Genomic DNA, 26208 nt, shown 5'->3' with positions numbered 1-26208 from the left:
CACTATCACCAGTGAGTGGTGATTGAGATGAGTTTTCATGAACTGTAATAATTATTGTACTGATTTGTCTGTATACTCTTGCCAGGAGGCGTCCACCCTGATAGAGAAAGCAGGGGTGGAGGAGAGAAAACTGTATTTCTCCACCACCCGTAAAAATCCAGCTGAAAATAAAGACAAAGACATGAAGGAGCAAGAACAAAACCCTCCTCCTCCCCCCATCCTACTCTCACGCACTGACCACTCCTTTACATTTGCCCCAGCACCATATAACTTGGAGAGACAAGTGAGATTTGCTTTTGATTATGCTGTTCATTTTCTTATGTAACAAGAAGCAAATAATCCAAAACAATGTCTATACTTTTCATCGGTTCCTACTTTTGTTTCCTCTCAGGTGTGCTGGTACCAGCTCTGCGGTACAGCTGCTGCCATTAACCGGAAAGTCCGCCTCGGAGACTGCAGCCTGCCAGGAACTGGAAATATGGTACTATTTATCTCTTTTGTAGAAGAGTTTCAGGTCTAGTCTGACACATTTTTGCTATCTTACATGATGTGCCCATAATATTCAGTGTGATTTTGTATGTTTAAAGGTACCAGCAGTACCTGGTGGGTGCATGCTGAGGGTGGAGGGGCTGGAGCCCAACCAGAAGTATGTGTTTGCTGTTGCAGCCTACAACAGCCAGGGAAAGCTACTGGGCAACACCATAGGACGGACAACAGTCCCACTGCTGGCATCCATGCCTGCACCATTGCTCTCCACGTGGGCTCACTTGGCACAGGTACACTACTGGCCCATGACAGACTTACGGACAACTTAATACTAATAATCACAGAGCAGGATTATGATTGTAGCTTTTTTTACTCCTTCCTCAGGTGGCATTTCAAACGGAGCAGTATGGTGTAGCAAAGATAGCCTGCACCGAACTGTGGAGCCACTATACCTACTCCGACCCCGTGTCCCACGGCACACAGAATAGACTTGCTACCACAGGGTGAGGAGGGAAACACATTCAAGGTCAGTTAAGGAGTTTGTATTTCTTTGTGTTTGCTAATAATCCTCTCCTCCATCTCCATTCACCACACTGAAGGCTGCGTGTCCAGACCCTGCAATGCTCCTCTCCTTACGTATGTCAGTTGTTCCTCACTTCCATCTTTATTGAGACAGAGATCAACATTCACCTGGGATCGCTCTACTGTGACTCATTCAGTGACAACGGATTGTTTATCTGGGAACAGGTAAAATGATCTGGAGGGAGAGGTGTGCGTGTACTTTGTATGTATTTTCCAAACAGAAAACTAGAACATAACAAATAAGGCCAGCATCACAGTGTGAATGTTTATGTAAATCTTTTGCTTGTGATGTGAACAAAGGTTATGTATTTTAAATTAACATGAACACAAATAGATTATATGTGCATGTGTGTGTATGCAGGAAGCCAGATTGGCAGAGTGTGAGCGAATGCTGGTCGCCATGGAACTAGCGATGTGGTTTAATGACGGTAGCGCTGCCGTGCAAGCAGTAGTTTGCTGTTATGGCCTTTTGGCACCTCTAATCTTCCATCAGATCATTTGCGACCCTGTGGTACAGGTATGCAAAACCTAATCCAGCACATATCTTAATATTCTGTCCTATGAGGGCCAACTTTACTTGGTTAACGATATAATATAAAAGAAACAGTTAATAATTAACTCATGTGTTTATGTCTCTGATGCCCAGATGCTAAAGAAATGCCTCATAGTTTTGGAAGAAAATTCCAGTCTTCTCAAACAAAAATGGACTGGAAACACCTCAGAGTCATTTATGCATATGGTAGCCTGCATCACCTACTACCTGTCGAAGGTGTGTCTGCATGTTTATATGTACCATATACTGTTTATGTGCATGCACATGATAGACGTTTCTTGAAAATGCTAGAAATGACCATTACCTCTTTAGTTGCCTTCATTTTGGCAAAAATATGCTTCAAAAGATGCCCCTGATTATTAGTGCCATCACATTTAAATACAGGTGTAATTCGATCAACATGCACTCACCCTGTATTAGATGACTGTGTCCTCCCAAATCCCAAATTATAACCAACCAGGAACCTTATACAGGATGTTTTCTCATCCTCCATTCTCCATGAGCAGGCATTTCGTGTGCTCGGGGAGCATCAGATGGCTTCTGTGGTGATGGACTGTGGACACAGGCTGCTCCAAGAGGTCTATGATGCCCAGCTGCAGATCAGCAGACATGCCAATGCAGCTGTGGGTGTAAAGAACAGGGGAAAAGTATAGCTTCATTTAATGATTTATCCTCTGAGAACGGTGTTAGATCATGAAAGGAAATTAATTTAATTCTCAATATATTTTCTATATATTTTTAGTGATGTTTTGATATTTAGAAAAATGGCAACTGAAGAATATTTTGTTTTAGTTTTTCTCTCTCTCTGTTTGTGTGTGTGTGTGTGTGTGTGTGTGCAGTCTAAGACAGATCATGCTGCAATCAAGGGTGAAACGAAGATAAGTCTTCAGCTGAAGGCACTGAATTGGAAGAACAAGGAAAGAATCACATCTGAAGTAGCTCTGACCGCGGACAATGGTAAGACACATACAAACAAACACAAACCTGTTTAAATTATTTTTTTAAAATGCAAGTATGTTGGAAACGTGGTGTGTAAAGCAAGTGTTAGTAGTTTTGCCTTTTTATTATCAATTAAAGCCATGTTCGTTGAAAATATGCCAGGACCGCATTTGTTTCAGCATTTTAGCAACAGTAATACACACTTTTCACACTTCAATACTGTATTTTTTTCCTGTAGAGATTCCACGCCCACTGACTGGCTGTGAGGATCCCACCATATTGTATGATCTGATCTCCAACATCACATTAAAGGAAGCCTATCAAGATGGTAAGTGGCACACACTCAGATACTTTTTTTTATTGAATAATTAGTCTTGTTCATTCACACCAGTGTTTTTGTGTATGCGTTCTTGATAGTGATGAAGCTCAGACGCAAGACATATTTTGTTGAGATAGCGGCACTGCTTCTCCAAAGAACCATGGAAGAAGGCCACCCAGACCTTGTGTTAAAGTGGGGGCAAAGCATATTGGAATTTCTTTCCAGGTGTGTTTTTACTATATAGATCTTCTGGTAAAATTAGAGACATTAGCTTTAATTTCATAAACATTGTGTCATTTCATATTCAAAATAATACTGTTATACTCAAAACATCAAACAATGCATTACTGTCCATTTACTTATGGGTCATACTGTACTTCATTATAGATAGTAGTGTACTGTTTTGCCTACTGATAAAGATTTGACAGAGTGTGAATGGTTCTCTCTTTGTCAGGCGTGACGAGGTGATGGGAATGTCCACAAAATGTTTGGAGGGAAACGGTCAGAGTAAGAAAAGAAGTAGTGCTCAGACACAGAAAGGAAATGAACCACCTCAGGTGAAAATACAAATATGCAAACAAATACCCAACACACACAATACATGTAGGTACACAGCAACATACAATATCCTGTAACAACTGTTCACACACATAAATAAAGAGTATCTTGGTACACTTTATTTATGTGTGTGCTTATGTAAAGCTGTTTAAAGAGATTCTATATATTAGCTTTCTTAAAACTGCTTCACACTAGCACCCACAGAGAACCAGTCTTATTATATGGAACAGTGTTCTGGTTTCTGATAGTGTAAGGTAGACCAACCTACTGTGTACCCATCATAACTATTGCAACCCTAATAATTACATTTTGCAGAAACATATTTTCACTGTTTGCTGCTTTGCCTTAATATAAAATCCACATATAAATACCATGTGCTGCTTTTTGAAGCAGAACAAGAACACACCTTCTCACGATGATTCAAGAAAGAAACTAAAGCAGAAAATGCCCCACAGCATGCTTCAGAGAGTGAAAACTAACAGGTACAGTGTGTGTGTGTGTGTGTGTGTGTGTGTGTGTGTGTGTGTGTGTGTGTGTGTGTGTGTGTGTGTGTGTTTATCTGTGTGTTGGAGTGTTTGTGTGTATTTATATGTGTGGGTTCACATAACCGCATGTGCACTGGATTTCTCTCCATTTGTGTGTAGGGAAATGCAGGCTGTAGAGAACCTGCTAACCATGATGTCGTCTGTGGTGCAACGCCACAAGAAGCAGCTTCAACTGAGGAACATGTGCTCTGAGGAGAGAGTGTGGAAGTCTCAAATCAACTACAACATGGCTCAAGCCCATTTAGCGCTGCTTTACCAGGGCCTGGACCAGCTGCACGGAGGAGCCCTGCAGCACAGGTTTGCTTACAAGATACAAGCTACTTTACTTCACCATTTCTGTGTTTTTCTGGGTGCTATTTTTTGTTTTTTTCAGTTATATTAACTGACCCAAGAGATTGCTTCAATTACATGCTAACACAAAGTTTTTTAAGGAGACATTTAATGTTGCTTTTGGTGTCTGAACTCATATATTGTTGTCATTACTGCTATGATTAGTGTTAAAAACATAAGTGATTCTACATATATTATATATCCGTGTGTGTGACTAATATCATGTATGTGCTTTGTTTCAGGTACAGCCAGTTCAATCCCTTATATTTCTCTCTGGCCTTCTCTGGTATCCTCGTACAACAGCAGTTTTCTCAATATGAGGCCGTCTCAGAGAAAGACTCTACTCACTCTGGTCTTAGAGACTATGTGGCTGCACAGAAAAACAAGAGCAAAAAAGAGGGTGAGGAAAATGGCACAAAATTTGAAGAAAGAATTATCACTTGGTCTGTGTTTCATCACTTGTCTCAACCTTTTCTTCCAGTGGTCAGAGTTGATGACTCTGTCTCAGAGGACAGTTGTGAGGAGGGAGAGGACTCTTCTCAAACTGTGGAACAGCAGATTGAGATGCACAAACGCACTGCTTCCCTGCTGCTGGAGTCACTCAACAAAGCTGCTTTACATTTCCGAAGGGCCATGGTACTGTACACACATACATGGACATATTCTCACACAAGTACAGAAATGCTAACATTATGCTCAAAAAGCATTTTGTATATTGTATGAAAAACACAAAGTTTATGCTGTTGTTCAGTCACATACTGTACAATACAGTATTTGTGTGTACTAAATTGTATTTTATGTATATATTTCTAATTTTCCAGGTGCTGGCCCACCGTGGCAGCCACTGGACGACATTGCAGTGTGTGTGTCAGACTGTGTGGGACCAAAACTGCAGAATCACTATCCTAGTGCAGAGAGCTGCCCAGCTCGAAGCTCCCTCCCCCATCACAGCAGACCAGCTGCACACCACCTTCACGCCGCTACTGGTGCTGGCTACTGATCTAATCATGGACATGCTGCACAGACTAGGGGTAAGGGGGAGGAGCCTCATACACCCATACATACACCCGTAGCAGCTTGTTTAAAGAACTCACTCACATAATTATCTTTCTAATAAATTATAAAAAAAACCCTAGGTTGCAAAGTGTGTTGTGATCTATAGGCTGCCAGTGATCGCTATGGTCTCTACATGGTCATTGCATCTTGTCATCTGAGTAAAAACACATTTACAGCTACAAAGTGAAGATAACACAGTCCTGTTTGGGACTTTCATTTTGGTCTTTGACCTTCATCTTTGTCCCAACTAGCTGTGGAGTTTGTATGACAGCGACTTGACTGAGGAGGATCTAGAGTCCGGTCTCCACTTCTCAGCCCCACTTGATGACAGCACCCAAGTGGACCTGCGTTGGGTCCGCACCTTGGTGTTGCACACTCTGGAGCACCTCCACAACAGTGGAAAATGGGAAAGCCTGGCCCACTTTGCATTAGTTTTCAACTCACACACACAGTGAGTAGGACAATTGTTTTCTCCAAAGCACAGACTATATTACAATCATTAAGCTACAAGTGCTAAGATTTCATTCTAAATGGAGATTTGTATAGTTACATTCAGGAGAGACAGAGATTAGAAATAATTTGGGGCATATTCTTATTATGAATGGGAATTTGAGTGGAAAACACAGTACACACTCACTATAGTATGATATACAGAAATTACACGGAAAGCATTTAATAAACATATTAGATTGCTTCTGTATGTCTATCCCAGGGATCGTTATGCCTTGATCGTTACTCCGCTACTAGTCCATGCTCAGAGGAGGCTGCTTGACAGGATTAGTTCTTTTGGAGGACCTGCAGTCCCACAACCACATCATGTCAAGACACAGAAGGTCACTGGCAAGGAGGTAGCACATGTTTAAGCACTGAACATATTTTAATTGAAATACTGTGGGGTATCTCTGTGGGAGCATTGTGTGTATGCGTATATATGGGGTGCTGTCTTTTCTGTATGTCAGGTAACTTACAGGAGCTACACAGGCTCCCAGCTGCTCAGTGGGTGGACGCCTCACCCTGCACAGCAAACACCCATTTGCAAAAAAGCAGCACTAACAAACTTCCTTCCTCGAAGTGCAGTTGATCTTAAAGGTTTGAACAGCCGGCCTCATGTCATGTTAAATAACAAACAAGTGATGGCTGCCCTACAATTGAAATGTTTCAAATAATAGAAATGGTAGAACTATGTTTGCATGTATAATGTTTTCATATGTGCTCTGTGTCTAAGGCGCAGAGATACAGCTCTCCATGTCCCTTGTGTGCGTTCCTCTGGATGTGGAAGACACACTGAGCTGTTACCGTCAAGCTCTTGAGAGAAGACCACATTGTCTTCAGGTCTTTCAGCATAGTCGCTCATTGCTGCTGCTGCTGCTTCTGGGACACACACAACCCTGTGAGTTCAGTGCTCATTGAACGGCCTCACACACTTACTCACACAACATCTGTTTGAAACTCTCACTATTTGCACTGCTCATATCTCTTTAGGCTTTGTGGCACAGTTTCAGCACTGTCAGAGCAGAAGTCTCAGCCATTCTACAAGTCTGGTGGATTTCAGTCCCATAGTTAGGCCCACTCCAAACATCCAACCTTGTGACCTGACAGAGGAGGACTACAGTACTCCAAGTGCTCTCTACAGCCTCCCCATCAGCCCTGACCACATGACGACTGTCACTGCTGCATACTCCACCTCCATTAGTAAGAGCCCAAAATACTTCAATAGCAAACTGAGTTGTCAATTGGTGGGAATAGATGTGTTATAGAGAGTACCAGTAGACTAAATGACAAGATAATAGCATGGAATATCTGGAATATATGTGTCAGGCTGTCAGGGTCATAAAAATCTTACTTTCCTTCCCATCTCTATCCAACTTTTCTTTAGAGTATCTCCAGGCCAACAGTCATGACTCCCTCAAAGTTCTGGCACTGCATGAAATGGGAAACCTACAGTTCTACAATGGAAACACAAGGTTAGAATCTTTTGCCTGAGTGTGTATGTCTGTGTGTTGAAGAAAGCCTACAGCCTTTTAGTGCATACATGTACCTGCAATTATGCAATTAAGCAAGTCTGTAAGTTGAGCTTTTCATGATTTTCCTTACATTCTTGTAATAATTTCATTCCTGCCTGTGTTTTTTCTCCAGGGCAGCACACTCATACTGGAATAAAGCTGTAGATTGTGCCTTAAAGAGCTCAGGCGCTGTAGAGAAATGGGATGGCATGTCCTTTGGGGGTGGCTCCCTGCAACAAACCCTGAAACAAGCTGGCATTTGGGGATGTCTACAAGCCGCTGGGCTCACTGCTAAAATTGCACAGTATGTTTCAGTAAGGTTTATCATTAATTTGATGTGGGGGTTTTACTGTAAAGCATATACCTTTAAAACCTACCTGCTCCTACAGGTTTATCTTAACTTCTGATATCAGCCAGCGGACCAAGTGCTGTCTCCTGTCTGCTCACCTCTTTAAGGTAATACTTCCAGGGGATGTTAATCTCTCTCCTCAGTCCTCCTCAACTGTTGCTGAATGCTCTATTGAGGAAATGACGATGGGAGAGCTTTTTGTTCTCATGTTGTTACACAGTAAGTTTTATTGTGTGTCTTTGTGTGCATACATTCTGACATGCTTGTGTGTGTGTAACCCACTTCCTTAGTGTGTGCTGTGTTGCTCCCTGGCTCAGCCTCAAGCCGACCTCCAGTATGCCCATCACAGCATTGGAGATGAACTGCTCCCTGGAGTTGACCTTTTCTCTGAACCACATAGGGTTCACCTTGGCACCACTGTAACTAGTCTTAAGTTTATCTGCTACTGGCTTTTCACCACAGGCTACTACATAACGGTAAACACATAAACATTGTCTATCAGTCCTCATTTTGAGCTGCAGTATTAACTGACTTAGTGTTAAATCTTGTTTGTAATTTCAGGTACTGCCCATACTAGCCCTTTACCTACATTTTGTGGGGACTGTGTGCAGAGATGTGCAACGCACTGTTGAGGGCAAAATACTAAAGGTTAGCATATGTGTTGTCGTCTTTATATACTGTACGTACATGCAAAGGTTTTTCCTCTCATGGTTCTGGTGGAGTTTTTAGTCTGGGTTGATGTTTTCTGCAGATACGTGCCCTTACTGAACTGTGTCTGTTCACTGAAGCTGTAAAGGAATCAGTTCAGCTCACACATGGAACGGGGGTACTTCTGCCTTATGGACACTACATCGCCAAAGACAATCTGCAAGTATGAAGACACACATATGTTGTTCCCTCTTTGCCTTTTTCCCTCTTAGCCTATGCAAACAGGTAATGTTAAAGGTCCAACATTTAGGAGGATCTTTTGGCAGAAATGGAATATAGTATTTACTGATATGTTTTTATTAGTGAATATAGGAATCGTATTTTCACATGAGTCGTTTGCCTGGCACACTTTTGGACAACATTAGTGGGTAACAAACTGTAAAGTATTTTTTGGCAAAATATTTAATGTCATGCTGCCTGTCCACAGTATTGAAAGCATTATTATGTTGTTTGTTTATACATGTCATAATTTATTGAATAGATAATAATAATAATAATAATAATAATAATAATAATAATAAAAAATATATAAATAATAAATTGTGCTTATTATGCAGCCTGTGAAGACGTTCTACAGCAACAAGTCTCTCCTGGACAATGCTAAGGTACTTTCTGTATAGGATTTCTTTAGATTTCTGAAGATCTGTCACATAAATCAGTCTTAAAAGAAATAACCATACTGACACAGGTTGTATGGTGCAGGTTACATTTTTCTTTGTATTCTTAGCATAGCAGCCAACCGCCTGCCATTAAGCCTTTCTGATGCATTTGAAAATATCAGTCCGATTCACTCTCATATACACTCATATGAATGTGCTGACACAAATATTCACACACAAATACACAGAATATTTTTCAAAAACATTCTTACTAAACTTGTTAATTTGGTTTCTTGTGGGTCTAATATGTGTATGTGGTGCTTGTGGTTAGGCTTTGGAAGAACTTGTGAACTGTGACTTTGCTCAAGAGGTTTGCAAGCTATATGGATCCACACTGTGCCTCCGATTCAACCTTGCTCGTATTCAACTAGTCCTGGCACTCAGTAACACCGTAGATGGCCCTCCTGTGCCAGGTCAGCACTTACTTCTCTTCTCTTTGTTATTTGGTTGGTATATTGTTTGAATTATGTGACATCTCTCATTGGAGTGTATTAAACCAGATACGTTTAATTGTCGTATGTTAAAGAACATACATAGGGGACATAATATTAAATTGACTTAGGAACATAGGATTATGCCCTTTTTGTGTTCTCCATTTCTCCAGATATCAGGTATCCAAGAAGTCTTTGTGTCTTCTTGAGATGAACATGCCATGTTACATTGAATAGAACCAATTTATCTTGGTTATGGTTATTTAGTGTGTCAAATAGTTAAAGGGTCATTTGACAATTTTTGGATACAAGTAACCACCTTTACTCTTACACGGCAAGATTCTGTCCCTGCATCACAAGAATGCTTCTGCATATACACAGGCCAGAAAGACTCTCCGAAGACTGAACCGTTTCATTATATTCATTCATTTTTTGTTTCCTTCAAAACAAACAACTTACTGTTACTGTGGATCAAGTTTCTTTTCATGCACTAAATGAGGATGTCTTCCAGATTCTCTTGAAGGAGAAGTATCTACCAGCATAAGAAGTTGTTCAGTAAACTCAGAACACCATCAACAGGACAGACTGGACAGCTCCTGTCTAATCACAGAAAAGCCAAAAGTCCTGACTCTTGATACAGAGAAAGAAAAGCTCACTCCGGAGAGGATTAAGGTCAGACTTTCTGGGGATTTCTCAGTAGACCTACACTACATGGGTTTGCCACCCACTGTAATTTCTACATTCAACTGTTGTATTCTTGTGTCAACTTGTCCATATATGTTATCTCCTCTGTTGTAGTTTCTTTTGCTAGAAGGAGCATCCTCCTTGTTGCATGCCACTTTGCAGCATACTGAGGTATGTAGTGAAATTGAGAACCTGGAACTGGCAATAGAATCCAATCTACTGAAGGCCAATCTGTACCTGCAGCAAGGACATGCCTCACTTAGGTATGGTGACCTTATGCATGTGTACTATGTGTGTGTTTACATGCTTATCTGTATTTCCTGACTATCCTGACCATTTTACTGTAACATCCTCCTGCAGTTCTGAGATGGCAGTTTCTTCCTTGGTGCTGCTGCAGACGTCTCCTTTAATCATGAGAGGACCCATACAAAGCTCTAAGAAACCGGAATCTGAGCTCCCAAATGCCAGGACTGAAAGTGAACAGGTAGGATGTTTATATAGGTTAGTTACAGAATCAGCTTTTTAATGTTTAAACAAAACTCAAGCATATAAAATCCCTGTATGTGTGCCATGTGGTAGAGGCCTGAATATACTCCCACGCTAGTTGGCTGAGCATCAGACTGGTTAGCAGGTCTGGAATCAGGCTGGCAACTACCAGGATAGATGCTAGCTTACTGGGATGGTAACTGGAGGCTAGTGGGCCCTAAGCTGGCTGACAGGGATGCAGACTGGGAATCTGGTTTGTTGCTAGCTGGAAGAGATGCAGATAGGAGGCTAGCCAGCAGGAAGCGATCAAATTGGAAGCTAGCTGGATGTACCCAAAGAGACAGGCAGGAGCACAAGAAACACTGGGGGAAATGCTGTACAGATGCTGTGATGTTGATGAGGTGCTATGGCCAGGTGGACATCGAAGATGGAATGGACTGTAACTGTACTATACTGTTTTTTTGTTAATGCAATACAGTAACTATGTTCATGTCATCTTTAGTTAGTAATTGTTTCTATATAAATAGCATGCTAAATAAAAAGGCCAAAATGTTTTTTATATGTAGCAAAGGGGAGTCTAACTTGCAGTAATCTATAAATAGAATTGTGGTTGAGTTGAGTGATTACACAGTTGCTGTATTTTGTTAAATCTGGTGACTGAAAGCATTTTTTGTGAATGAAATCAAACTTAATCAATGAAAAGTGGTTCATAGTTTAGTTTTCAGAAAGTAAACTCATTCAAACTTTGCACAAGACCATGCTATGGCATTAGAATAGTGATTTACTGTACATGGATTGTGACTGCATGTGTTATATCCTGTCTACAGGGTTCTAAAGGTTGCGGTGTGTCAAACCCCCTGCATAGAGACTGTTCCAGAGCAGTGGAGGCCAGTGAAAGAATTGGAGTTTATCTATGGATGCGTTGCCGACTAGCTCTGGTCCGCAGCCTGGCTACACACGTCCCTGGCGCCACTACCCTTTTCCCAGGTCTGTTCATATGTTGTGCTACTGCTTTTATCTGAGTGGTGAATTGTAGGCGACGAAAGTTTAACTTATATGACAAAAATTACAAATGTCAAAACAAATTCTCTCCTACTCTCCCCTCTCCTACGCAAACTACTACGACTGGCTGTGCACTTAAAAATGAGGAAGACTACATTACCTTGTTCCTTTGCATTATTTCACTTACTGTAACAAGGCTTGGTATATAAGTGCCAGAAGATTTCAGGATTACAAAATTGCAAAGTGAAATATTTTCAGCACTTTCAAATGGTTTGCCAATAAAATAAATGTTTAGTCTTCATGAGCTCCATAAAGGTTAGTGGTAGAATAAATGTTAGATATTAAATCTTTATGTGTTTGTATACTGTGTGTATGGGGTGATTGTATTTTTAAGGGAGGAACATTAATGAAGAGGCAGCTCGGATGTTCCAGGAGGGTCTTGATGAATGTGCACAATGGGGAGACCTCGATATTCAAGCCCTTTTGTTGGTCGAAGGTGCAGAATTCGAAGCACAGAGAGGAAAAACTGATGAAAGCATGGCAATGCTGCAGGTAGCAAAATACACACACACACACACACACACTTACCTAATGCCTCTTTAATGATCACCTTCAGTGACAAACTCACATGGCTGTGACTGAAACTGGAAGGTTCCAAATGCTTTTAGTCTTTAGAAAAGAAACACATAGATCATTAGCACCTACCATAATTAACAAGCTAAAGTGTTCCTCGAGCTAGCCAGGAGTCGAACCTAGAATCTTCTGATCCGTAGTCAGACGCGTTATCCATTGCGCCACTAGCCCTACACAGGGTGTCTCGGGACAGATCAGGCAGACGGATCAGTAGGAAGAAAGACTAAAAACAAGAGTTCTGCAGTTGGCTTTGGATGTTCTTATCACATGTTGAGCTGAAGTGGCTGGATGGAAGCTCTCTACTCCCTCCGTGAGTTTGCGCCCTTTGTGCTGGTTTGTGTTTACGTTCCACCGCAGGCCAACGTGCAGGAGGCACAATGCAAGCTCGACTAGCAGATATTGCGTGGGGAGAGGACAAACCCGGACTCGGGACAGCGCCAGCAGGGCGTCGACATGCCAAAAGGAGCCCTGAGCCAGTCCTCGTTAGTATAGTGGACAGTATCTCCGCCTGTCACGCGGAAGACCGGGGTTCGATTCCCCGACGGGGAGTTTCCTTTTAGATCACCTGCTGATCTTTCGCCGACGAAAAGAAATAAACACAGCTGCGGTAAGCGTGCGCTTGCGTCAAGCTGAGGCTAAGGTTACCTTAACTTTGCTCCTTTTTGCGTCTGTCTGATATTTTGACTGGGTACACTTTGATTTTGATACGGAGTAGAGTTTGATTTTGATACTGAGCACAGTTTGATATGTAAACGGAAGCAGAGGCAACGACACAAAAGTTGACCGGGTTCCAATTTCTGCCGTGACCCGGATTCGAACCGGGGTTGCTGCGGCCACAACGCAGAGTACTAACCTCTATACGATCACGGCTGTTTGGTTCACTTAGTGCCTCCTTGTTGGACTGAGTGTCTCCAGGTCGTGACAGCATAGTTTGAGCTTTGACTATCGAGGAACCACTCTTTTATCTGTAAGGGATTCCTAAATGATGTGTTACAAAAGCTAGTCAAGTTCCACAGAAGGTTCATCCATCCATCATTCTGTGTGTTTTCTTCAGCGACAAATTTCCAAAGAAAGATCATTAGCCCCTACCACTACAAACAAAAGAGCCTTCACTGGTTCTAGGTGCTTTTCGGACATGTACATGGCTGTGACTGAAACTGGGTGGTTCCAAATGCTTTTAGTACATGTTGAAAGGCCACTATCTTTCCAAAGACAGCTAATAAGCACCTAACACAACCAACAAAAGCGCCTTGATGAGGGCATTGACCGGGTGGTTCCAAATGCTTTTAGTACATGTTGAAAGGCTTTCCAAAGAAAGCTAATTAGCACCTACCACAACCAACAAAAGCCCCTGGATGAGGGTATTGACGGAATGTGAGTGCTTCCAAAGGCTTCTAGTACATATCGAAAGGGCCCTTGGTTAGGGTCAGCGTTTGAACCTTTACAGGTTTTCAGTACACGGTATGTGTGCGTGCGTAATTAACAAGCTAAAGTGTTCCTCGAGCTAGCCAGGAGTCGAACCTAGAATCTTCTGATCCGTAGTCAGACGCGTTATCCATTGCGCCACTAGCCCTACACAGGGTGTCTCTGGACAGATCAGGCAGACGGATCGGTAGGAAGAAAGACTAAAAACAAGAGTTCTGCAGTTGGCTTTGGATGTTCTTATCACATGTTGAGCTGAAGTGGCTGGATGGAAGCTCTCTACTCCCTCCGTGAGTTTGCGCCCTTTGTGCTGGTTTGTGTTTACGTTCCACCGCAGGCCAACGTGCAGGAGGCACAATGCAAGCTCGACTAGCAGATATTGCGTGGGGAGAGGACAAACCCGGACTCGGGACAGCGCCAGCAGGGCGTCGACATGCCAAAAGGATCCCTGAGCCAGTCCTCGTTAGTATAGTGGACAGTATCTCCGCCTGTCACGCGGAAGACCGGGGTTCGATTCCCCGACGGGGAGTTTCCTTTTAGATCACCTGCTGATCTTTCGCCGACGAAAAAGAAATAAACACAGCTGCGGTAAGCGTGCGCTTGCGTCAAGCTGAGGCTAAGGTTACCTTAACTTTGCTCCTTTTTGCGTCTGTCTGATATTTTGACTGGGTACACTTTGATTTTGATACGGAGTAGAGTTTGATTTTGATACTGAGCACAGTTTGATATGTAAACGGAAGCAGAGGCAACGACACAAAAGTTGACCGGGTTCCAATTTCTGCCGTGACCCGGATTCGAACCGGGGTTGCTGCGGCCACAACGCAGAGTACTAACCTCTATACGATCACGGCTGTTTGGTTCACTTAGTGCCTCCTTGTTGGACTGAGTGTCTCCAGGTGGTGACAGCATAGTTTGAGCTTTGACTATCGAGGAACCACTCTTTTATCTGTAAGGGATTCCTAAATGATGTGTTACAAAAGCTAGTCAAGTTCCACAGAAGGTTCATCCATCCATCATTCTGTGTGTTTTCTTCAGCGACAAATTTCCAAAGAAAGATCATTAGCCCCTACCACTACAAACAAAAGAGCCTTCACTGGTTCTAGGTGCTTTTCGGACATGTACATGGCTGTGACTGAAACTGGGTGGTTCCAAATGCTTTTAGTACATGTTGAAAGGCCACTATCTTTCCAAAGACAGCTAATAAGCACCTAACACAACCAACAAAAGCGCCTTGATGAGGGCATTGACCGGGTGGTTCCAAATGCTTTTAGTACATGTTGAAAGGCTTTCCAAAGAAAGCTAATTAGCACCTACCACAACCAACAAAAGCCCCTGGATGAGGGTATTGACGGAATGTGAGTGCTTCCAAAGGCTTCTAGTACATATCGAAAGGGCCCTTGGTTAGGGTCAGCGTTTGAACCTTTACAGGTTTTCAGTACACGGTATGTGTGCGTGCGTAATTAACAAGCTAAAGTGTTCCTCGAGCTAGCCAGGAGTCGAACCTAGAATCTTCTGATCCGTAGTCAGACGCGTTATCCATTGCGCCACTAGCCCTACACAGGGTGTCTCGGGACAGATCAGGCAGACGGATCGGTAGGAAGAAAGACTAAAAACAAGAGTTCTGCAGTTGGCTTTGGATGTTCTTATCACATGTTGAGCTGAAGTGGCTGGATGGAAGCTCTCTACTCCCTCCGTGAGTTTGCGCCCTTTGTGCTGGTTTGTGTTTACGTTCCACCGCAGGCCAACGTGCAGGAGGCACAATGCAAGCTCGACTAGCAGATATTGCGTGGGGAGAGGACAAACCCGGACTCGGGACAGCGCCAGCAGGGCGTCGACATGCCAAAAGGATCCCTGAGCCAGTCCTCGTTAGTATAGTGGACAGTATCTCCGCCTGTCACGCGGAAGACCGGGGTTCGATTCCCCGACGGGGAGTTTCCTTTTAGATCACCTGCTGATCTTTCGCCGACGAAAAAGAAATAAACACAGCTGCGGTAAGCGTGCGCTTGCGTCAAGCTGAGGCTAAGGTTACCTTAACTTTGCTCCTTTTTGCGTCTGTCTGATATTTTGACTGGGTACACTTTGATTTTGATACGGAGTAGAGTTTGATTTTGATACTGAGCACAGTTTGATATGTAAACGGAAGCAGAGGCAACGACACAAAAGTTGACCGGGTTCCAATTTCTGCCGTGACCCGGATTCGAACCGGGGTTGCTGCGGCCACAACGCAGAGTACTAACCTCTATACGATCACGGCTGTTTGGTTCACTTAGTGCCTCCTTGTTGGACTGAGTGTCTCCAGGTGGTGACAGCATAGTTTGAGCTTTGACTATCGAGGAACCACTCTTTTATCTGTAAGGGATTCCTAAATGATGTGTTACAAAAGCTAGTCAAGTTCCACAGAAGGTTCATCCATCCATCATTCTGTGTGTTTTCTTCAGCGACAAATTTCCAAAGAAAGATCATTAGCCCCTACCACTACAAACAAAAGAGCCTTCACTGGTTCTAGGTGCTTTTCGGACATGTACATGGCTGTGACTGAAACTGGGTGGTTCCAAATGCTTTTAGTACATGTTGAAAGGCCACTATCTTTCCAAAGACAGCTAATAAGCACCTAACACAACCAACAAAAGCGCCTTGATGAGGGCATTGACCGGGTGGTTCCAAATGCTTTTAGTACATGTTGAAAGGCTTTCCAAAGAAAGCTAATTAGCACCTACCACAACCAACAAAAGCCCCTGGATGAGGGTATTGACGGAATGTGAGTGCTTCCAAAGGCTTCTAGTACATATCGAAAGGGCCCTTGGTTAGGGTCAGCGTTTGAACCTTTACAGGTTTTCAGTACACGGTATGTGTGCGTGCGTAATTAACAAGCTAAAGTGTTCCTCGAGCTAGCCAGGAGTCGAACCTAGAATCTTCTGATCCGTAGTCAGACGCGTTATCCATTGCGCCACTAGCCCTACACAGGGTGTCTCTGGACAGATCAGGCAGACGGATCGGTAGGAAGAAAGACTAAAAACAAGAGTTCTGCAGTTGGCTTTGGATGTTCTTATCACATGTTGAGCTGAAGTGGCTGGATGGAAGCTCTCTACTCCCTCCGTGAGTTTGCGCCCTTTGTGCTGGTTTGTGTTTACGTTCCACCGCAGGCCAACGTGCAGGAGGCACAATGCAAGCTCGACTAGCAGATATTGCGCGGGGAGAGGACAAACCCGGACTCGGGACAGCGCCAGCAGGGCGTCGACATGCCAAAAGGAGCCCTGAGCCAGTCCTCGTTAGTATAGTGGACAGTATCTCCGCCTGTCACGCGGAAGACCGGGGTTCGATTCCCCCGACGGGGAGTTTCCTTTTAGATCACCTGCTGATCTTTCGCCGACGAAAAAGAAATAAACACAGCTGCGGTAAGCGTGCGCTTGCGTCAAGCTGAGGCTAAGGTTACCTTAACTTTGCTCCTTTTTGCGTCTGTCTGATATTTTGACTGGGTACACTTTGATTTTGATACGGAGTAGAGTTTGATTTTGATACTGAGCACAGTTTGATATGTAAACGGAAGCAGAGGCAACGACACAAAAGTTGACCGGGTTCCAATTTCTGCCGTGACCCGGATTCGAACCTGGGTTGCTGCGGCCACAACGCAGAGTACTAACCTCTATACGATCACGGCTGTTTGGTTCACTTAGTGCCTCCTTGTTGGACTGAGTGTCTCCAGGTCGTGACAGCATAGTTTGAGCTTTGACTATCGAGGAACCACTCTTTTATCTGTAAGGGATTCCTAAATGATGTGTTACAAAAGCTAGTCAAGTTCCACAGAAGGTTCATCCATCCATCATTCTGTGTGTTTTCTTCAGCGACAAATTTCCAAAGAAAGATCATTAGCCCCTACCACTACAAACAAAAGAGCCTTCACTGGTTCTAGGTGCTTTTCGGACATGTACATGGCTGTGACTGAAACTGGGTGGTTCCAAATGCTTTTAGTACATGTTGAAAGGCCACTATCTTTCCAAAGAAAGCTAATAAGCACCTAACACAACCAACAAAAGCGCCTTGATGAGGGCATTGACCGGGTGGTTCCAAATGCTTTTAGTACATGTTGAAAGGCTTTCCAAAGAAAGCTAATTAGCACCTACCACAACCAACAAAAGCCCCTGGATGAGGGTATTGACGGAATGTGAGTGCTTCCAAAGGCTTCTAGTACATATCGAAAGGGCCCTTGGTTAGGGTCAGCGTTTGAACCTTTACAGGTTTTCAGTACACGGTATGTGTGCGTGCGTAATTAACAAGCTAAAGTGTTCCTCGAGCTAGCCAGGAGTCGAACCTAGAATCTTCTGATCCGTAGTCAGACGCGTTATCCATTGCGCCACTAGCCCTACACAGGGTGTCTCGGGACAGATCAGGCAGACGGATCGGTAGGAAGAAAGACTAAAAACAAGAGTTCTGCAGTTGGCTTTGGATGTTCTTATCACATGTTGAGCTGAAGTGGCTGGATGGAAGCTCTCTACTCCCTCCGTGAGTTTGCGCCCTTTGTGCTGGTTTGTGTTTACGTTCCACCGCAGGCCAACGTGCAGGAGGCACAATGCAAGCTCGACTAGCAGATATTGCGTGGGGAGAGGACAAACCCGGACTCGGGACAGCGCCAGCAGGGCGTCGACATGCCAAAAGGAGCCCTGAGCCAGTCCTCGTTAGTATAGTGGACAGTATCTCCGCCTGTCACGCGGAAGACCGGGGTTCGATTCCCCGACGGGGAGTTTCCTTTTAGATCACCTGCTGATCTTTCGCCGACGAAAAAGAAATAAACACAGCTGCGGTAAGCGTGCGCTTACGTCAAGCTGAGGCTAAGGTTACCTTAACTTTGCTCCTTTTTGCGTCTGTCTGATATTTTGACTGGGTACACTTTGATTTTGATACGGTTTATACTGAGCACAGTTTGATGTGTAAACGGAAGCAGAGGCAACGACACAAAAGTTGACCGGGTTCCAATTTCTGCCGTGACCCTGATTCGAACCGGGGTTGCTGCGGCCACAACGCAGAGTACTAACCTCTATACGATCACGCCTGTTTGGTTCACTTAGTGCCTCCTTGTTGGACTGAGTGTCTCCAGGTCGTGACAGCATAGTTTGAGCTTTGACTATCGAGGAACCACTCTTTTATCTGTAAGGGATTCCTAAATGATGTGTTACAAAAGCTAGTCAAGTTCCACAGAAGGTTCATCCATCCATCATTCTGTGTGTTTTCTTCAGCGACAAATTTCCAAAGAAAGATCATTAGCCCCTACCACTACAAACAAAAGAGCCTTCACTGGTTCTAGGTGCTTTTTCGGACATGTACATGGCTGTGACTGAAACTGGGTGGTTCCAAATGCTTTTAGTACATGTTGAAAGGCCACTATCTTTCCAAAGAAAGCTAATAAGCACCTAACACAACCAACAAAAGCGCCTTGATGAGGGCATAGACCGGGTGGTTCCAAATGCTTTTAGTACATGTTGAAAGGCTTTCCAAAGAAAGCTAATTAGCACCTACCACAACCAACAAAAGCCCCTGGATGAGGGTATTGACGGAATGTGAGTGCTTCCAAAGGCTTCTAGTACATATCGAAAGGGCCCTTGGTTAGGGTCAGCGTTTGAACCTTTACAGGTTTTCAGTACACGGTATGTGTGCGTGCGTAATTAACAAGCTAAAGTGTTCCTCGAGCTAGCCAGGAGTCGAACCTAGAATCTTCTGATCCGTAGTCAGACGCTTTATCCATTGCGCCACTAGCCCTACACAGGGTGTCTCGGGACAGATCAGGCAGACGGATCGGTAGGAAGAAAGACTAAAAACAAGAGTTCTGCAGTTGGCTTTGGATGTTCTTATCACATGTTGAGCTGAAGTGGCTGGATGGAAGCTCTCTACTCCCTCCGTGAGTTTGCGCCCTTTGTGCTGGTTTGTGTTTACGTTCCACCGCAGGCCAACGTGCAGGAGGCACAATGCAAGCTCGACTAGCAGATATTGCGTGGGGAGAGGACAAACCCGGACTCGGGACAGCGCCAGCAGGGCGTCGACATGCCAAAAGGATCCCTGAGCCAGTCCTCGTTAGTATAGTGGACAGTATCTCCGCCTGTCACGCGGAAGACCGGGGTTCGATTCCCCCGACGGGGAGTTTCCTTTTAGATCACCTGCTGATCTTTCGCCGACGAAAAAGAAATAAACACAGCTGCGGTAAGCGTGCGCTTGCGTCAAGCTGAGGCTAAGGTTACCTTAACTTTGCTCCTTTTTGCGTCTGTCTGATATTTTGACTGGGTACACTTTGATTTTGATACGGAGTAGAGTTTGATTTTGATACTGAGCACAGTTTGATATGTAAACGGAAGCAGAGGCAACGACACAAAAGTTGACCGGGTTCCAATTTCTGCCGTGACCCGGATTCGAACCGGGGTTGCTGCGGCCACAACGCAGAGTACTAACCTCTATACGATCACGGCTGTTTGGTTCACTTAGTGCCTCCTTGTTGGACTGAGTGTCTCCAGGTGGTGACAGCATAGTTTGAGCTTTGACTATCGAGGAACCACTCTTTTATCTGTAAGGGATTCCTAAATGATGTGTTACAAAAGCTAGTCAAGTTCCACAGAAGGTTCATCCATCCATCATTCTGTGTGTTTTCTTCAGCGACAAATTTCCAAAGAAAGATCATTAGCCCCTACCACTACAAACAAAAGAGCCTTCACTGGTTCTAGGTGCTTTTCGGACATGTACATGGCTGTGACTGAAACTGGGTGGTTCCAAATGCTTTTAGTACATGTTGAAAGGCCACTATCTTTCCAAAGAAAGCTAATAAGCACCTAACACAACCAACAAAAGCGCCTTGATGAGGGCATTGACCGGGTGGTTCCAAATGCTTTTAGTACATGTTGAAAGGCTTTCCAAAGAAAGCTAATTAGCACCTACCACAACCAACAAAAGCCCCTGGATGAGGGTATTGACGGAATGTGAGTGCTTCCAAAGGCTTCTAGTACATATCGAAAGGGCCCTTGGTTAGGGTCAGCGTTTGAACCTTTACAGGTTTTCAGTACACGGTATGTGTGCGTGCGTAATTAACAAGCTAAAGTGTTCCTCGAGCTAGCCAGGAGTCGAACCTAGAACCGTCAGACGCGTTATCCATTGCGCCACTAGCCCTACACAGGGTGTCTCGGGACAGATCAGGCAGACGGATCGGTAGGAAGAAAGATTAAAAACAAGAGTTCTGCAGTTGGCTTCGGATTTTCTTGTCACATGTTGAGCTGAAGTTGCTGGATGGAAGCTCTCTACTCCCTCCGTGAGTTTGCGCCCTTTGTGCTGGTTTGTGTTTACATTCCACCGCAGGCCAACGTGCAGGAGGCACAATGCAAGCTCGACTAGCAGATATTGCGTGGGGAGAGGACAAACCCGGACTCGGGACAGCACCAGCAGGGCGTCGACATGCCAAAAGGAGCCCTGAGCCAGTCCTCGTTAGTATAGTGGACAGTATCTCCGCCTGTCACGCAGAAGACCGGGGTTCGATTCCCCGACGGGGAGTTTCCTTTTAGATCACCTGCTGATCTTTCGCCGACGAAAAAGAAATAAACACAGCTGCGGTAAGCGTGCGCTTGCGTCAAGCTGAGGCTAAGGTTACCTTAACTTTGCTCCTTTTTGCGTCTGTCTGATATTTTGACTGGGTACACTTTGATTTTGATACGGAGTAGAGTTTGATTTTGATGCTGAGCACAGTTTGATATGTAAACGGAAGCAGAGGCAACGACACAAAAGTTGACCGGGTTCCAATTTCTGCCGTGACCCGGATTCGAACCGGGGTTGCTGCGGCCACAACGCAGAGTACTAACCTCTATACGATCACGGCTGTTTGGTTCACTTAGTGCCTCCTTGTTGGACTGAGTGTCTCCAGGTCGTGACAGCATAGTTTGAGCTTTGACTATCGAGGAACCACTCTTTTATCTGTAAGGGATTCCTAAATGATGTGTTACAAAAGCTAGTCAAGTTCCACAGAAGGTTCATCCATCCATCATTCTGTGTGTTTTCTTCAGCGACAAATTTCCAAAGAAAGATCATTAGCCCCTACCACTACAAACAAAAGAGCCTTCACTGGTTCTAGGTGCTTTTCGGACATGTACATGGCTGTGACTGAAACTGGGTGGTTCCAAATGCTTTTAGTACATGTTGAAAGGCCACTATCTTTCCAAAGAAAGCTAATAAGCACCTAACACAACCAACAAAAGCGCCTTGATGAGGGCATTGACCGGGTGGTTCCAAATGCTTTTAGTACATGTTGAAAGGCTTTCCAAAGAAAGCTAATTAGCACCTACCACAACCAACAAAAGCCCCTGGATGAGGGTATTGACGGAATGTGAGTGCTTCCAAAGGCTTCTAGTACATATCGAAAGGGCCCTTGGTTAGGGTCAGCGTTTGAACCTTTACAGGTTTTCAGTACACGGTATGTGTGCGTGCGTAATTAACAAGCTAAGGTGTTCCTCGAGCTAGCCAGGAGTCGAACCTAGAATCTTCTGATCCGTAGTCAGACGCGTTATCCATTGGGCCACTAGCCCTACACAGGGTGTCTCGGGACAGATCAGGCAGACGGATCGGTAGGAAGAAAGACTAAAAACAAGAGTTCTGCAGTTGGCTTTGGATGTTCTTATCACATGTTGAGCTGAAGTGGCTGGATGGAAGCTCTCTACTCCCTCCGTGAGTTTGCGCCCTTTGTGCTGGTTTGTGTTTACGTTCCACCGCAGGCCAACGTGCAGGAGGCACAATGCAAGCTCGACTAGCAGATATTGCATGGGGAGAGGACAAACCCGGACTCGGGACAGCGCCAGCAGGGCGTCGACATGCCAAAAGGATCCCTGTGCCAGTCCTCGTTTGTATAGTGGACAGTATCTCCGCCTGTCACGCGGAAGACCGGGGTTCGATTCCCCGACGGGGAGTTTCCTTTTAGATCACCTGCTGATCTTTCGCCGACGAAAAAGAAATAAACACAGCTGCGGTAAGCGTGCGCTTGCGTCAAGCTGAGGCTAAGGTTACCTTAACTTTGCTCCTTTTTGCGTCTGTCTGATATTTTGACTGGGTACACTTTGATTTTGATACGGAGTAGAGTTTGATTTTGATACTGAGCACAGTTTGATATGTAAACGGAAGCAGAGGCAACGACACAAAAGTTGACCGGGTTCCAATTTCTGCCGTGACCCTGATTCGAACCGGGGTTGCTGCGGCCACAACGCAGAGTACTAACCTCTATACGATCACGGCTGTTTGGTTCACTTAGTGCCTCCTTGTTGGACTGAGTGTCTCCAGGTCGTGACAGCATAGTTTGAGCTTTGACTATCGAGGAACCACTCTTTTATCTGTAAGGGATTCCTAAATGATGTGTTACAAAAGCTAGTCAAGTTCCACAGAAGGTTCATCCATCCATCATTCTGTGTGTTTTCTTCAGCGACAAATTTCCAAAGAAAGATCATTAGCCCCTACCACTACAAACAAAAGAGCCTTCACTGGTTCTAGGTGCTTTTCGGACATGTACATGGCTGTGACTGAAACTGGGTGGTTCCAAATGCTTTTAGTACATGTTGAAAGGCCACTATCTTTCCAAAGAAAGCTAATAAGCACCTAACACAACCAACAAAAGCGCCTTGATGAGGGCATTGACCGGGTGGTTCCAAATGCTTTTAGTACATGTTGAAAGGCTTTCCAAAGAAAGCTAATTAGCACCTACCACAACCAACAAAAGCCCCTGGATGAGGGTATTGACGGAATGTGAGTGCTTCCAAAGGCTTCTAGTACATATCGAAAGGGCCCTTGGTTAGGGTCAGCGTTTGAACCTTTACAGGTTTTCAGTACACGGTATGTGTGCGTGCGTAATTAACAAGCTAAAGTGTTCCTCGAGCTAGCCAGGAGTCGAACCTAGAATCTTCTGATTCGTAGTCAGACGCGTTATCCATTGCGCCACTAGCCCTACACAGGGTGTCTCGGGACAGATCAGGCAGACGGATCGGTAGGAAGAAAGACTAAAAACAAGAGTTCTGCAGTTGGCTTTGGATGTTCTTATCACATGTTGAGCTGAAGTGGCTGGATGGAAGCTCTCTACTCCCTCCGTGAGTTTGCGCCCTTTGTGCTGGTTTGTGTTTACGTTCCACCGCAGGCCAACGTGCAGGAGGCACAATGCAAGCTCGACTAGCAGATATTGCGTGGGGAGAGGACAAACCCGGACTCGGGACAGCGCCAGCAGGGCGTCGACATGCCAAAAGGATCCCTGAGCCAGTCCTCGTTAGTATAGTGGACAGTATCTCCGCCTGTCACGCGGAAGACCGGGGTTCGATTCCCCGACGGGGAGTTTCCTTTTAGATCACCTGCTGATCTTTCGCCGACGAAAAAGAAATAAACACAGCTGCGGTAAGCGTGCGCTTGCGTCAAGCTGAGGCTAAGGTTACCTTAACTTTGCTCCTTTTTGCGTCTGTCTGATATTTTGACTGGGTACACTTTGATTTTGATACGGAGTAGAGTTTGATTTTGATACTGAGCACAGTTTGATATGTAAACGGAAGCAGAGGCAACGACACAAAAGTTGACCGGGTTCCAATTTCTGCCGTGACCCGGATTCGAACCGGGGTTGCTGCGGCCACAACGCAGAGTACTAACCTCTATACGATCACGGCTGTTTGGTTCACTTAGTGCCTCCTTGTTGGACTGAGTGTCTCCAGGTCGTGACAGCATAGTTTGAGCTTTGACTATCGAGGAACCACTCTTTTATCTGTAAGGGATTCCTAAATGATGTGTTACAAAAGCTAGTCAAGTTCCACAGAAGGTTCATCCATCCATCATTCTGTGTGTTTTCTTCAGCGACAAATTTCCAAAGAAAGATCATTAGCCCCTACCACTACAAACAAAAGAGCCTTCACTGGTTCTAGGTGCTTTTCGGACATGTACATGGCTGTGACTGAAACTGGGTGGTTCCAAATGCTTTTAGTACATGTTGAAAGGCCACTATCTTTCCAAAGACAGCTAATAAGCACCTAACACAACCAACAAAAGCGCCTTGATGAGGGCATTGACCGGGTGGTTCCAAATGCTTTTAGTACATGTTGAAAGGCTTTCCAAAAGAAAGCTAATTAGCACCTACCACAACCAACAAAAGCCCCTGGATGAGGGTATTGACGGAATGTGAGTGCTTCCAAAGGCTTCTAGTACATATCGAAAGGGCCCTTGGTTAGGGTCAGCGTTTGAACCTTTACAGGTTTTCAGTACACGGTATGTGTGCGTGCGTAATTAACAAGCTAAAGTGTTCCTCGAGCTAGCCAGGAGTCGAACCTAGAATCTTCTGATCCGTAGTCAGACGCGTTATCCATTGCGCCACTAGCCCTACACAGGGTGTCTCGGGACAGATCAGGCAGACGGATCGGTAGGAAGAAAGACTAAAAACAAGAGTTCTGCAGTTGGCTTTGGATGTTCTTATCACATGTTGAGCTGAAGTGGCTGGATGGAAGCTCTCTACTCCCTCCGTGAGTTTGCGCCCTTTGTGCTGGTTTGTGTTTACGTTCCACCGCAGGCCAACGTGCAGGAGGCACAATGCAAGCTCGACTAGCAGATATTGCGTGGGGAGAGGACAAACCCGGACTCGGGACAGCGCCAGCAGCGCGTCGACATGCCAAAAGGAGCCCTGAGCCAGTCCTCGTTAGTATAGTGGACAGTATCTCCGCCTGTCACGCGGAAGACCGGGGTTCGATTCCCCGACGGGGGAGTTTCCTTTTAGATCACCTGCTGATCTTTCGCCAACGAAAAAGAAATAAACACAGCTGCGGTAAGCGTGCGCTTGCGTCAAGCTGAGGCTAAGGTTACCTTAACTTTGCTCCTTTTTGCGTCTGTCTGATATTTTGACTGGGTACACTTTGATTTTGATACGGAGTAGAGTTTGATTTTGATACTGAGCACAGTTTGATATGTAAACGGAAGCAGAGGCAACGACACAAAAGTTGACCGGGTTCCAATTTCTGCCGTGACCCTGATTCGAACCGGGGTTGCTGCGGCCACAACGCAGAGTACTAACCTCTATACGATCACGGCTGTTTGGTTCACTTAGTGCCTCCTTGTTGGACTGAGTGTCTCCAGGTCGTGACAGCATAGTTTGAGCTTTGACTATCGAGGAACCACTCTTTTATCTGTAAGGGATTCCTAAATGATGTGTTACAAAAGCTAGTCAAGTTCCACAGAAGGTTCATCCATCCATCATTCTGTGTGTTTTCTTCAGCGACAAATTTCCAAAGAAAGATCATTAGCCCCCTACCACTACAAACAAAAGAGCCTTCACTGGTTCTAGGTGCTTTTCGGACATGTACATGGCTGTGACTGAAACTGGGTGGTTCCAAATGCTTTTAGTACATGTTGAAAGGCCACTATCTTTCCAAAGACAGCTAATAAGCACCTAACACAACCAACAAAAGCGCCTTGATGAGGGCATTGACCGGGTGGTTCC

General features: G+C 44.7%; 1 protein-coding gene, 1 long non-coding RNA gene and 23 other non-coding genes across 31 annotated transcripts in view; 12 read left to right on the top strand and 13 right to left on the bottom strand.

Moving 5' to 3' along the window:
* Positions 1-26208, top strand: part of LOC127364275 (cilia- and flagella-associated protein 54-like) — a 56796-nt gene that overhangs the window by 8124 nt on the left and 22464 nt on the right. For 2 of the 6 annotated variants that reach the window (XM_051401675.1, XM_051401673.1), the window contains exons 20-54: positions 86-283; positions 392-481; positions 567-776; positions 871-989; positions 1086-1233; positions 1430-1585; positions 1715-1837; positions 2128-2268; positions 2461-2578; positions 2799-2888; positions 2978-3104; positions 3334-3436; positions 3828-3919; positions 4082-4279; positions 4555-4712; positions 4794-4948; positions 5134-5343; positions 5620-5819; positions 6081-6216; positions 6328-6457; positions 6594-6758; positions 6851-7060; positions 7245-7332; positions 7505-7675; positions 7761-7827; positions 8011-8196; positions 8282-8368; positions 8472-8591; positions 8986-9033; positions 9359-9500; positions 10030-10190; positions 10317-10465; positions 10563-10686; positions 11516-11675; positions 12085-12242. In XM_051401675.1, coding sequence (XP_051257635.1) covers positions 86-283; positions 392-481; positions 567-776; positions 871-989; positions 1086-1233; positions 1430-1585; positions 1715-1837; positions 2128-2268; positions 2461-2578; positions 2799-2888; positions 2978-3104; positions 3334-3436; positions 3828-3919; positions 4082-4279; positions 4555-4712; positions 4794-4948; positions 5134-5343; positions 5620-5819; positions 6081-6216; positions 6328-6457; positions 6594-6758; positions 6851-7060; positions 7245-7332; positions 7505-7675; positions 7761-7827; positions 8011-8196; positions 8282-8368; positions 8472-8591; positions 8986-9033; positions 9359-9500; positions 10030-10190; positions 10317-10465; positions 10563-10686; positions 11516-11675; positions 12085-12242 — 4938 coding nt within the window. The remainder of the gene's footprint in view (positions 1-85; positions 284-391; positions 482-566; positions 777-870; positions 990-1085; positions 1234-1429; positions 1586-1714; positions 1838-2127; positions 2269-2460; positions 2579-2798; positions 2889-2977; positions 3105-3333; positions 3437-3827; positions 3920-4081; positions 4280-4554; positions 4713-4793; positions 4949-5133; positions 5344-5619; positions 5820-6080; positions 6217-6327; positions 6458-6593; positions 6759-6850; positions 7061-7244; positions 7333-7504; positions 7676-7760; positions 7828-8010; positions 8197-8281; positions 8369-8471; positions 8592-8985; positions 9034-9358; positions 9501-10029; positions 10191-10316; positions 10466-10562; positions 10687-11515; positions 11676-12084; positions 12243-26208) is intronic. The other 4 variants (XM_051401677.1, XM_051401676.1, XM_051401674.1 and 1 more) reach the window with 4 other exon arrangements.
* trnar-acg (transfer RNA arginine (anticodon ACG)) lies at positions 12422-12494 on the bottom strand. The gene has a single exon. It is a non-coding gene; the product is annotated as a tRNA-Arg (tRNA).
* On the top strand, positions 12801-12872 carry trnad-guc (transfer RNA aspartic acid (anticodon GUC)). Its single transcript has one exon. It is a non-coding gene; the product is annotated as a tRNA-Asp (tRNA).
* Positions 13122-13193, bottom strand: trnah-gug (transfer RNA histidin (anticodon GUG)). The gene has a single exon. It is a non-coding gene; the product is annotated as a tRNA-His (tRNA).
* trnar-acg (transfer RNA arginine (anticodon ACG)) lies at positions 13824-13896 on the bottom strand. Its single transcript has one exon. It is a non-coding gene; the product is annotated as a tRNA-Arg (tRNA).
* On the top strand, positions 13919-26146 carry LOC127364276 (uncharacterized). 2 transcript variants are annotated; one of them, XR_007884998.1, is made up of 3 exons: positions 13919-14641; positions 18838-19044; positions 26053-26146. It is a non-coding gene; the product is annotated as an uncharacterized LOC127364276 (long non-coding RNA). The 2 variants fall into 2 exon arrangements; XR_007884997.1 differs by lacking the exon at positions 13919-14641 and adding an exon at positions 14656-16044.
* Positions 14203-14274, top strand: trnad-guc (transfer RNA aspartic acid (anticodon GUC)). Its single transcript has one exon. It is a non-coding gene; the product is annotated as a tRNA-Asp (tRNA).
* trnah-gug (transfer RNA histidin (anticodon GUG)) lies at positions 14525-14596 on the bottom strand. Its single transcript has one exon. It is a non-coding gene; the product is annotated as a tRNA-His (tRNA).
* Positions 15227-15299, bottom strand: trnar-acg (transfer RNA arginine (anticodon ACG)). The gene has a single exon. It is a non-coding gene; the product is annotated as a tRNA-Arg (tRNA).
* trnad-guc (transfer RNA aspartic acid (anticodon GUC)) lies at positions 15606-15677 on the top strand. The gene has a single exon. It is a non-coding gene; the product is annotated as a tRNA-Asp (tRNA).
* trnah-gug (transfer RNA histidin (anticodon GUG)) lies at positions 15928-15999 on the bottom strand. The gene has a single exon. It is a non-coding gene; the product is annotated as a tRNA-His (tRNA).
* trnar-acg (transfer RNA arginine (anticodon ACG)) lies at positions 16630-16702 on the bottom strand. Its single transcript has one exon. It is a non-coding gene; the product is annotated as a tRNA-Arg (tRNA).
* trnad-guc (transfer RNA aspartic acid (anticodon GUC)) lies at positions 17009-17081 on the top strand. The gene has a single exon. It is a non-coding gene; the product is annotated as a tRNA-Asp (tRNA).
* trnar-acg (transfer RNA arginine (anticodon ACG)) lies at positions 18034-18106 on the bottom strand. Its single transcript has one exon. It is a non-coding gene; the product is annotated as a tRNA-Arg (tRNA).
* trnad-guc (transfer RNA aspartic acid (anticodon GUC)) lies at positions 18413-18484 on the top strand. The gene has a single exon. It is a non-coding gene; the product is annotated as a tRNA-Asp (tRNA).
* On the top strand, positions 19803-19875 carry trnad-guc (transfer RNA aspartic acid (anticodon GUC)). Its single transcript has one exon. It is a non-coding gene; the product is annotated as a tRNA-Asp (tRNA).
* Positions 20126-20197, bottom strand: trnah-gug (transfer RNA histidin (anticodon GUG)). Its single transcript has one exon. It is a non-coding gene; the product is annotated as a tRNA-His (tRNA).
* trnad-guc (transfer RNA aspartic acid (anticodon GUC)) lies at positions 21195-21266 on the top strand. Its single transcript has one exon. It is a non-coding gene; the product is annotated as a tRNA-Asp (tRNA).
* Positions 21517-21588, bottom strand: trnah-gug (transfer RNA histidin (anticodon GUG)). The gene has a single exon. It is a non-coding gene; the product is annotated as a tRNA-His (tRNA).
* Positions 22598-22669, top strand: trnad-guc (transfer RNA aspartic acid (anticodon GUC)). Its single transcript has one exon. It is a non-coding gene; the product is annotated as a tRNA-Asp (tRNA).
* Positions 23622-23694, bottom strand: trnar-acg (transfer RNA arginine (anticodon ACG)). Its single transcript has one exon. It is a non-coding gene; the product is annotated as a tRNA-Arg (tRNA).
* trnad-guc (transfer RNA aspartic acid (anticodon GUC)) lies at positions 24001-24072 on the top strand. The gene has a single exon. It is a non-coding gene; the product is annotated as a tRNA-Asp (tRNA).
* On the bottom strand, positions 24323-24394 carry trnah-gug (transfer RNA histidin (anticodon GUG)). Its single transcript has one exon. It is a non-coding gene; the product is annotated as a tRNA-His (tRNA).
* Positions 25026-25098, bottom strand: trnar-acg (transfer RNA arginine (anticodon ACG)). The gene has a single exon. It is a non-coding gene; the product is annotated as a tRNA-Arg (tRNA).
* Positions 25405-25476, top strand: trnad-guc (transfer RNA aspartic acid (anticodon GUC)). Its single transcript has one exon. It is a non-coding gene; the product is annotated as a tRNA-Asp (tRNA).

The sequence above is a fragment of the Dicentrarchus labrax genome, unplaced genomic scaffold (genome assembly GCF_905237075.1).
Source record: "Dicentrarchus labrax unplaced genomic scaffold, dlabrax2021, whole genome shotgun sequence".
Lineage (NCBI taxonomy): Eukaryota > Metazoa > Chordata > Actinopteri > Moronidae > Dicentrarchus > Dicentrarchus labrax.
Note: the sequence above shows the minus strand (reverse complement) of the source record. Positions and strands in the feature narration are given on the sequence as shown.